Here is a 12,101-nt window from a genome sequence, read left to right as displayed (position 1 = left end):
AATAGACAGTAAACACACCTTCACCATTACACACACCACATATATACACGCTCCTATTCTCACACACACACACACACACACACACACACACACACACACACACACACACACACACACACACACACACACACTCCTACAATCACTTACATACAACCTCATGTATACACTTGCTCACCCCGAAGTGAGCAACCTCATGACGAAGCCATATCTCCCTCACGGGTGCATACCAAAAAACCTGACCAAGTTCTTCTAAGAGCTTCCTGGCATGCCCTTGAGGAACCCAAACGGAATGTATTCTGCGCATTGAGCATTCGAATTCCTCTCAACAGTGTACTTCGATTATCAAAAGGAGCAGCTCGGATTCTAAGGCGTTCCGTTCACCTTCTGAATTGATCCGGCTTTTCGATTTGGGAATTTTTGCACGCCTGTAAAATCAAGGTGTCCTTCCATTGCCGATTGCATGCTGACGACGATGGCGCCCCAGAACGCTGATGCGGATGCTATGCAGGTGCAGGAGGTTGTGGTGGTCCCTGCTAAGGTGGCTAGCAGAGGCTCGGACGGAGGTGGAGGAGGAGGAGGTGGAGGAGGAGGAGGTCGGGACCGGGCCGACGCGGGGAATGGAGCCACTGCACGGGACCAGGAGAATCAGGAGGAGTCAGCGAGTGAGGGGTCTATAGACAGCATCCCTTTGCGCCAGTGGGTTATGAACGGAGCAATCATGTTCGGACGAGAGTTCTGCTACGCAATGGAGACAGCCCTGGTGACTCCCGTGCTGCTGCAAATTGGTAAGTTGTTGCTTATCCTTTGAGTTTTCAGTCCTTTGACGGTCATTTTGTTATGGTCTTTTGTTTTATATTTACAGTTATAGAAAAGATTTGTACACATTCATATCCATTTAATCAACACTTTCTGCTCTTGTCACTGTTTGAGCTCCTCAGCTAAATAGAGATGAAGAGATCTCTCTTAGACATAAATATCCATTGGACAGGACGTAGGTATGCCATGTTGCGTATTATTCTTCTAACTCATCACCAAACAGCTCATTTTAATTGCATATAAATGTATTTCTCCAATCTGGTATCCATTTATATCAGTCACCCCTGAAGACAATTCAGACAGCAAATACAAAAATTGCCGAGGACATAATGATAGGAAACATTTATAGAGGCTTGTAAATTCTATACCCCAAGGTGTTATTAATAGCTTTTCTATTTGGACGTGTTTAAAATAAAACCTTGAGTACATGCCTTCCACCTTGTGGCCTTCTGTAGGTCAGATTTCTCGCTGGGTTTCATTTACACCCAGTTTCTAAACTAGATTCCTATAGGCTGTAGGGTCGCATGCCCCCAAAAGCTGCTCAACAACTGGCTGAGAGAAGTTTCATTCACCTCTGAAGCACTCCTGAAGTCCAACCCAAAGTGTAGCCTGTGAGACAGGAGCTGACCCACTGTGAAGAAATAGATACATGTGGAAAGCCAATATATTTACTCCTCACTAAGATATTTGTTGGTGTAAATGATGATTGTGCAGCTGAAATCAAATTCGATTAGAACATTGATTATTACATGGTCAGGCATTTGATTATTCATGTATTATATAATAGTATCGATCTGATTGACCCATATATTTTTTTTATTTACACATCAATAAATGTGAAAAACTAATCAGAATGGAATGAATCCTTTTATTTATCCATCTGTACATTCTACTAAAATTCCATCCATCTATCCATTCATCCATCCAGCCATGTATCCGTCCATTTATCCATTCGAAATCTCTACAAAATCTCATCCATCCATTATTTCATCTATCCATCCAATTGAACTGGTTACCAAAATTTCTTATATCCATTTTTGAATCCACCCATTCATCTATCCATTTATCCATCAGAACACTTAAGTTACATCCATCCATCCATCCATCCATCCATCCATCCATCTATCCATCCAAACGCTTTACTATAATCCATCTTTCCTTTTTCTTATTTCATTCATCCATCCATATGAAGTTTTAACCAAAGTTAGCAAATTATTTAAATGTCAAAACTATAGTTGGATCTGTGTTATTGAGCTCAAAAGGGATATTTGTGGAATTTGTGAAAGGGAATTTGATCCCTGAGGGTAATATTATTTTATTTTTTTATACTTTTTCTAGTGGCTTTAGGTTTTCTCATCCCTTTTCTTTTTTTTTTCATGGCTCAAAAGACTGAAGAAATCTCACTCAGCTGGTATCTCTCTCACTCACTCACACACACACACACACACACACACAAACACACACACACACACACACACACACACACAAACACACACACACACACACACACACACACACACACACACACACACAACAGCAATTAGCAGCTACCTAATTAGAAAAGCCTGGAAACAGATCAATAAGCAAAATATCGAGCCTAATTTTAAAGAGTTCCCTTTCCCATTTGCACTGAAAGTGTTTTGAGTCTTAAATGAGAGGGAAAGAGTGAGAGGAAAAGAGGGAAAGGTAGACTTTTAGAAGCATCATCAGCAAACAACTAATGCTGGAGATTTGCTTTAGGTGTTTTACTAAGGTACATTGTGGGGCATTTGGTGGGGGTGGTAGGAGGGGGGGGGGGCTATGGTGGGCACACGGTAAAGTGAGCTTGTGGAAATCCACTTGGCACCATATGGATAGTGTGTAACACTATCCATATGGTGCCAAGTGGAAATCCACTTGGCACCATATGGATAGTGTTACACACATTGACGCAAAGGCAGGTCTTTTGTTGGCTGTGAAACTGTGTGTTGGTGAAATAGAAGGTTCTCACACTCACACACTCCTGGATTAATCCAGCAAGAAGAAACATTAATTAGGTTGCCAGGATATTAAATAAATAATGCATACAATTAATACATACTCTATGCCGAAACCTGGAGCTGTTTATTACAAGTTTATAACAAGTGATACACCTTATTGTTTTAGTAAATCTGTCTACATACCTTGAATTTTCTCTTAATCTGTCATTGAGAAGTTCGCAAGAGACCGTTTTTTCCAGTTTTTTTCCTGTTTCTTTTTGTTCTCGCTGTGATATTTATTTATCTTTAAGAAGATAAATGCCAAATCCTACACTTCTTAGAATTATGAATGAATGACTTCTGAATGACCCATGGTATTGTAAGGAATAGTTAGGGAATATCACTGTGCTGTAATTGGGTTTTCATTCTGCATGGCTTCTTGGGTTTCTCCTGACTGAACAATGTGGCAGCCACGCGGAAGAGTTTAACTGCTTCAGCATCATATTCAGTGTACTTTGTGCTTCCTTTAAAATGTTTTATATTCATTTATTAGCATCGGCACGTCACCGCGATAGATAGATAGATAGATAGATAGATAGATAGATAGATAGATAGATAGATAGATAGATAGACAGACGGACGGACGGACGGACGGACGGACGGACGGACGGACGGACGGACGGACGGACGGACGGACGGACGGACGGACGGACGGACGGACGGACGGACGAGATGGATGGATGGATGGATGGATGGATGGACGGACGGACGGACGGACGGACGGACGGACAGATAGATAGATATTGTCAAAAGTATTGGGTCATCTGGTCAGAAGTACAGTATGTGATTTTTGAGCAGTGCATTCCACATATATTCCCAATTTGCTCTTATAATTCCCTCCATTCTTCTGGGAAGATGTTCCACTATATTTTGGAATGTGCTAATGGATATTTGTGTTCATCAGCCACAAGGGTGTTATGAAAGGCAGGTACTGGTGTAGGTGAGAAGAACTGGGGTGCAGTCAGTGTTCACATTCATCCCAAAGGTGTTCAGTAAGGATAAGATCAGAGCTCTATAGCAGCCCACTCAAGATCTTCTTCTCCAAACCATGTAAACCAGATCTTCAAGTAGTTTACTTTGTGCACAGGGGCATTGCCATGCTGGAACAAGTTCAAGTGAATGCACAATTTTATTATAGCGCATCTAAAGACGTCCTGAACAATTAAATGCCTCCAGTTTTGTGGAAACAGTTTGGAAAAGAACCACGTATAGCAGGAAACTAAGAAATCACAACGTCCTCCTCCCTGAAGACTTTCCACAAGTCCATAATTCATGTGATTTAAATGTCAGCTGTCTCTACTATTCAAGCTACTGCTTTAGAAAAATCATCATCTTCTGACCAATCAGAATTGAGCATTCGTTTTTTAAACCTTCTATTCCACAATTAGTCTCCATTCACCATTAATAATTAGCTCCACTCTTCTGGAAAGATAGTCCACTCGAATTTGTGGAGATTCATGTGGGATTCATTTATCAACAAGAGTGTAAAGTCATGTACTGATGTAGGTAATGTAAGGTGAGGAGGCCTGGGGTGCAGTCAGTGTGAAAAATTCACCCCAGAGGTGTTTACTAGTGTTGCAGATCTATAGCAGGAGATCTTACATTCCACCCCGTGGAAAGCAGATCTTCATGAAGCTGGCATGTTGTCATGGAGGAACAGGTTCGGGTCTCAAAGCCCAAGTGAATCTTCCAAAGATATTGTACACAACTGTGTGCCTTCAACTTTGGGGAAGACGTATAAAGCTAAAAAAAAGTCTGGTGTCCCAGTGCGTTTGTCTATATTGTGTATGTTCATGTAGAAGGACACATTTTCTTATGTGCATTCTTAGCAAACAGGATGCTAAGAAGAAGACTGGGTGATCAGGGCGATGCACGATAAGCTAATTGGATGGCATGACACTTTAGAAAGTTCCGTAACGGCTGTGACCTGATTATCACTGACGTCATGCCGACGACTGAACTGTCCATCACAAGATTAGGTTTTTGTCTACTAAGCTTAAACTGCACATGTCGCCTCTGGGTTAATGATGTAGGCAGTTTGCTGACTGTTTACGTTTGATGCCAAATTCATGCCACACAGTAGTGATTTTCCTCTGCATTCATATGAAATAATATATTGTTCACAATCAAAGGATGGTATGATGCATGGTCTTTAAAAATGGCATGAAGGTAATATTCAGTGATATGCATTATTTTTAAATTATTATAATTTAAATATAATTATAATACTACTCTAAGTAGATTAGTTGCACTATACACTTGTGTTGTCACTTATACAAAGTGACAATAATTGACTTCTGAAACCGCAGCGTGTCCTGAGAGTCACATTAAATACAGACTAACATGGCAGAGGTAGATCTGCATTTTCCTGGAGACACAACAGAAAAAGGATATCTGGTTTTATTTTATCTTTTTTTTCTTTTTGCACTACAAAAGGCGTGTTTGTAAAATGCTTTAGAATTCAGATGGCACTGAAGTAAGTTGATGATTTGCTGTCTGAAGCAAAGAAATACAAGTGAAGTATCTGCACCATATTAAGTTGCATTGCATCCCTTTTTTTTTTTCATTAATCCACATTGTGTTGAGTCGACACAAACTTCGAATCGTCTCACATATGAATCTTTAACATGCACTGTCTACGTGCATGTTGCAGCTTTAGCAAGTGCATTGATGCTTCTCATGAGTTCTGTGTGAAATGTGAGCCGGCACACATGTGAAATGGATGTGCAGCTGTAGACAGGAGTCTTCCATGATCTCTGGTGTTTATCAGCACAGAACAGGGAGGAATAAGCGCACGGCCAGGGAAAATATCTGATGCGTAAGCTGTGGTGGGAATGTGTGGCTCAGCTGATTCTAGTTGGTTCTTAGCTGAGATTATGAGGTTTTTCCCATCCCACAACTCTGCTGACCAGGATGGGTGGCAATCGTCTTTGTGTGTGTGTGTGTGTGTGTGTGTGTGTGTGTGTTTCAGCTTTTTTTCCTTCTGAATAAGAAATGAGTGGTGTTTGCAACCCTTCTTGATAGCCTATTGATTTCAAGCATTACACACACACAAAAACATTTTTAACCATGTTGAGTGCTCCACAATTACTTTTATTGGAGCATTTTTGGCCCAAACCAGAACAGACTTCTGTTTTGTTTATTTACATGAGACAGATTGTGCTTTCACCCACTCTTTCTCTCTCTCTCTCCTATAAACTTTCTTTTCGGCTTCTCCCGTTAGGGGTCGCCACAGCGGATCCTCCGCACGTTTAATTTGGCACATGTTTTACGCTGGATGCCCTTCCTAACGCAACCCTCCCCAATTTATCCGGGCTTGGGACCGGATAAATATCTGGGGATGGTTCCCTGACCGGGAATCGAACCCGGGTCGCAGCGGTGGGAGCGCTGCATCTTAACCACTAGACCACCAGGGGACCTCTCTATCTCTCTCCTATAAAAGGGGTAAAAGCCTTGTACACTTAATTGTCTGGACATCATCAAGTGCCCTGATAAGTGACATAAATGTATTATATTCTATGTTATGCAGATTGCATGTTTGGTGTCAGGGATTGCTTTCTAATTTGGTAAATGTTGCTGTGTATACGTACAAAGTGTGTCGAATATGATCATATTGATCAGATTGTGTATATATTTTTATGAAGAGCCAAAAATCAAACTTGATTGAGACCCATTGGCTGTAAATTCTGTCAATAGGTTGTCCATTTGGAAAAATCAGGCAGAGCACAAGAGCCTGGACCTGGTCCCGTTCACATCTTAATACTGACACTCATACCAGGATGATGACTGTGTGTGTATCAGAGATGCCCAAATTAGGGCCTGCAGGCCAAAATTTCCCCTTTGTAACCTTTGATTTGGCCCTAGATTGGGCATCTGATGGTCCTCATCCTAGTCTTGAGAGTGTCAGTATTAGCACTTGAACAATACCAGGTCCAGGCTCTGGTGTTTTGCTTGATTTTTCCAAAATGGATAAAATATTGACAGAATCCTGATTCGTGAATTATGGTTTATTTTATTTTTTTTTATTGCTTAATTGATGACCATTTAATACCTCTATACATAATTTGATCCCAAAATCACAATATATCTGTGTTATTTGCCCCTTATTGATACAGTAATACAAATAATTGGAATAATATTTTTCAATATTCAATATCATGATTTTATTTTTGGATATTAAAACTGATAAATCATTCTGTTTTGGAGACAAGGTGAGGGAAGTGAGATTGAGATGGTTTGGACATGTGCAGAGGAGGGACATGGGATATATCAGTAGGAGAATGCTGAGGATGGAGCCACCAGGAAGGAGGAAAAGAGGAAGACCAAGAAGGAGGTTTATGGATGTGGTGAGGGAAGACATGCAGGTAGTTGGGTTGAAAGAGGCAGATGTAGAGGACAGGGGGGTGTGGAGACGGATGATCCACTGTTGAGACCCCTAATGGGATCAGCCGAAAGAAGAAGAAGAAGAACTGATAAATTATACTAGATTCAGATAGATAATGCTGATGGGGACAGATGTTTACTTGTATTGTAATTATTGATCATAACCTGTTAAAATACATATGGAAAAAGTCAGGACTGAGCCTTTTTTCCCCCCTAAACAGATACATTTTACTCCAAGATGTTAAATTAGAACATTAACATACTTTTATATAGATAAAAGTATTGGGACATCTGACTTTTCTAGTCGTGTGTGTGGTTCTTCCCCAAACTGGTACCACAAAGCTGAAGGCACACAAATGTATAGGATCTCTTTAGATGCTGTAGCTTGAAATTTTCCCTCCACTTAAACTTGGGATTCCAAACCTGTTCCATCAACCATACTTCAAACAACTTATTCAGTCTAAGGGAAGTTGGGAAGTTAGCAGGATTCCACAAATTTGGATGCTCTAGAGTTGAAGATCCTTCTCTCACTGGATAGCCTCGTTACGGGACAAGAAGGAGTTGTTAGGATTTAACTACCCGAGAAACGGTGAGTAAGGCAAGAGTCTATAGAAGTATAGGTGGTCCCCATAGAGGTGGCTTTTCTGGTGGACGTATAAAGAGGTCTTGATCATCTTGAAGCATCCATCCCCAAAAAGACCTCTGGTCATTACCCCTCTATACTTCTTTCCCCTTATTCTCCGCCTCTGGGGTAGTTGCATCCTAACGAGGAGGCTATACAGGGAGGGATCCTCAACTTGTTGAATCCTGCTAATTTTCCAACTTCCTTCAGACTGAAGAAGCGCCTTTGTTGAGTGGTGAAACGTTTCCGTCCAACCAGATTTTCTAAATATTTTTGTTCATCTAATATTTATAAAAGGACACAACCTCCTCACTAATTATTAATATAATCATAATCCTTTCCACCTGGATGACTGAGCGTCTTCAAAAACACATTCTTCATCACCAACGTCTATCTTTTACCCTGTTCCATCACGGCTGCACATATATAATCTCTTTATGTGTACATATTCTGTCCACATCCTATTGTGACTCTATATCTTTGTTACTGACTAGTGGAATAGAAGAGTATTGCGTCATCATGACGCGGCTGTCCGCTGTTCACATGAACTTCTTGCCGACTGGATTTTCATCACTTTCGCTTAAACAATGACTCCATTTGTTCGCCTTTTTTAAATCTCCAATACAGCCCGTGGCCCCGTCACCTTCGGCCATCTGGAACCACAAAGGCAGGAAGCGGTGGGTTCTGTGAGAACCTGTGTGGATTTATTTCTCCATGGTGCACAGGGGAAGTGCAAGGTGCTGAGCTGCGTAAGAGCCTGGTGTGATTTCGAGGCTCCCGCCACTGCTCTGGCTTTCTGCAGTGCGCTGTATGTTTTATACGATGCATTCCCATCTCTCTGCAGCTATGTGTGTGTGTAAGGGGAGGGGAGGGAGGAATTCACTCATTGTCCTGTTTATGCCTGATGTAGTGGTGCAGTGTTACATAATAGAGCTGACTCAGAAGTGTGTCTTATTTTTTTTCCTTTTTTTTTTTCTCTGTGCGCGTCACAGCGCCACTCAGTTTTAATGATACCCTGTGGGGACTATCAGTTTTCTGAATTAACCGATTTTTCGAGGCAGCACACGATCATGGCTCCGTACACACTAGAAGAGCGCACTGCAGTGATGTTGTGACGTCATGTGCCTTGGCCCATTGTGCATGATGTTGTGCTTTCGTGATTTACTACCTCATGTTTCACCTCAGTTCTGTCGCAGTTGCTTTTTCCCTCATTCACACACACTCACATATTTACTCCCACTCACTGACACACACAACATTACAGATTGTCATTCACACACACTCATATTTACACTCACTCACTCACTCACTCACACACGCACGCGCACACACACCCTTACAGACCCTCAATCACACACTTACATATTTAACCACACAGTCACTCACTCACACACACAGTCACACAATTTCAATTACATACACTTATTTATACACTTATTAACTGTCACACACTCACTCACTCACTCACTCACAAAATCCAGCATTACCTTTAAACTGCAAAGACGTCTTATTAAGTTCCATTATCTTGAATAAAGTGAAATGTACAACATTTCAGCAACAATTTTAGTATAAACCTCTCAAGGGACAATACTAGAAATATAACATATCTTTTAAATTATATATTTTAGAGTAGTTAATGTGCAGCTTGTGTAGCAGTATAGATTTACTGTCCTCCTAAAAATAACATTATTGTCTAAATAACTGGCAACAAAAGTGAGTACACCCTCAGTGATAACAGCTGTACTTTGCAATGCCACATGTCCTATTCATCATGTTCATGTTTTTGTCTGCTTGTCAGAACCATACAAATGTGTGTATCTTGTATGAGAGCAGTTAAAATGTGGTGCTTTGAGTCCAATTCTCTCATACTGACCACTGGATGTTCAACATGGACCTCATGGTAAAGACTCTCTGAGGATTTGAGAATTAGAATCGTTGCTATCCACAAAGATGCCGATTCTGTAAGAATGGGTGTAAGTATCACCCTGAAACTGAGTTACAGTACAGTGATCAGGGTCATACAGAGATTTTCCAAGACGGGTTCCACTCAGAACAGACCTCACAAAGCTGTGAGTCAGGTGCAAAAGCTGCTTCAAAAAACAGACGAATGAGTGCTGCAGCATTGATCTAAGGTTTGCAGAAGCAGAAGGTCTGCATGTCAGTGCTCAGACCAAACGCCACACACTACAACAGTTTGCAGTCCGTCGTCCCAGAAGGAGCCTCTTCTGAAGCTGCTCACAAAAAAACCCGCAAACAGTTTGCTGAAGAACAACCTGTCCAAGAGCATAAATTACTGGAACCATGCAGAACAGAAGAACATGATGCCCTCCCTTCAGAAACTGGGCCAAACAGCAGTTTTCCAACATAATCACGACCCCAAACACACCACCAAGATGACAACTGCCTTGCTGAAGATGAAGGTGATGGAGGGGTCAAGTATGTCTCCAGACCTGAACCCTATTGAGCACATCTTTAAGCGGAAGATGAAGAAGCGCCATGTGTGTAACATCCAGCAGCTCCGTTATGTCATTATGGAGAAATAGAAGAGGATCCCAGCAACAACCTGTGCAGCTCTGGTGAATTCCATACCCAGGAGTATTAAGGCAGTGCTTGATAACAATGATGTTCACAAAAAAATATTGACACTTTGGACACAGTTTTGACATGTTATCTGGGGGTGTACTCACTTTTGTTGATAGTTATTTAGACAATAATGGCTGTATGTTATTTTTAGAGGACAGTAAATCTTGATATACTGATATACAAGCTGCACATTGACTCCTCTAAAATATATCCGTTATTTTTCTATATTATTGTCCCCTGAAAATATATATTAAAATTGTTGCTGAAATGTGAGGGGTACACTAACTTTTGTGAGATACTGTATATATTTTTAAACCTAATATAAATATTAATCCGGGACATTTATGAAAATTATTTTGACTTCTCTATAGTCTACTTCTCTAGCCAGAGAATGTTCCTTCTTTCTAGAAATAAATAGAACTAATTGTGTACTAGGAAATTCCGGCTATAATTGACTATATATTGCAGATTTGTCCCCTTGTTTAGTTGTCATCTTGTGCAGTGTAAATAAACATTACATATTTCCGTCTATCTGCTAGACCCAAGCTCAGTTCCTGGCAAATGCAATCTGTAACCCGAGAGCTTCCCATATCACCCAGCAGCCTGCCAATGCTCGCAAGGTATCCTGCTCAACTCCCTTACTGTTTTTGGCAGCTTAACCCCCTGCCCTCTTGTTCTACCGTACCAGTAACTGCTTTTTGAAGATCTTCTCAGACCAAGATTAGGAAATCTCCAGGACGGTTTGGGTTTTAGAATATGGCATTCATGAAATCTGAAACAGAAACCAAGATTTCTAGATCTTTTTTTGTTGTCTATATCTGAGAGGACAGATCATTTTATACCATACTTTCAAATGTTTGAGGTTTATTATGATTTCAAATGGGTTTTAAATACTGATAAATGGTTTTATTGTTAGGTATAAGATCACACTCAAGAAGGGTAATGTCACCTAACCGCTTGAAGTTTTTATTCATTTTGGCATAAATGAGTCCCTATAATGATCAATTGACAACCTCAACAATATTAGATCTGTAATTACTGGACATTTGGTGATGAGGATGGGTTCCTATTTGAGTCTGGTTCCCTTTAATTGTTTCCTCCTCATTAAGTCTCAGGTATATGCCACAAAAACTGGACCGAATATGTCGACATATTGAAGGGTATACACCGACCAGGAGTAACATTATGACCACCTGCCTAATATTGTGTCTGTCTCCCTTTTGCTGCCAAAACATTTCTGATCCATTGAGCATTAACAGCTTTAACTTCAGCAGTTTGAGCTACAGGAGCTCGTCTGTTGGTTCGGACCACACAGACCAGCCTTCGCTCCCTACGTGTATCAATGATCCTTGGCCGCTCTTGACCCTGTCGCCGGTTCAACACTGTTCCATCCTTGGAGCACTTTTGATAGATACTGACTACTGCAGAGCAGGAACATCCCACAAGAGCTGCAGTTTTGGAGATGCTCTGACCCAGACGTCTAGACGTCACAATTGATCAAATTCGCTTAAATCCTTACGCTCGCACATTTTTCCTGCTTCTTATATCAATTTGAGGACAAAATGTTCACTTACTGCATAATAAATAAATCTACCCACTAACAGGTGCCATGATGAAGATATAATCAGTGCTCTTTATTTTTTTAAATCAATTCACTGGAACTGGCTGTTGCTATAGGA

The 12,101-nt window shown here is 40.9% G+C and overlaps 1 protein-coding gene across 1 annotated transcript in view; it reads left to right on the top strand.

Annotated features, from left to right (window-relative positions):
• Nucleotides 1–460: 460 nt before the first annotated feature.
• slc45a4a (solute carrier family 45 member 4a) overlaps nt 461–12,101 on the top strand; it is a gene marked incomplete at its 5' end in the record, with an annotated part of 35,937 nt that continues 24,296 nt past the window's right edge. The window contains one exon of the mRNA XM_083523592.1: nt 461–785. Within this exon, the coding sequence (XP_083379718.1) occupies nt 461–785 (325 nt within the window). The remainder of the gene's footprint in view (nt 786–12,101) is intronic.

Source organism: Silurus aristotelis (genome assembly GCF_946808225.1).
Source record: "Silurus aristotelis genome assembly, chromosome: 21".
Classification (NCBI taxonomy): Eukaryota; Metazoa; Chordata; class Actinopteri; order Siluriformes; family Siluridae; genus Silurus; species Silurus aristotelis.
Note: the sequence above shows the minus strand (reverse complement) of the source record. Positions and strands in the feature narration are given on the sequence as shown.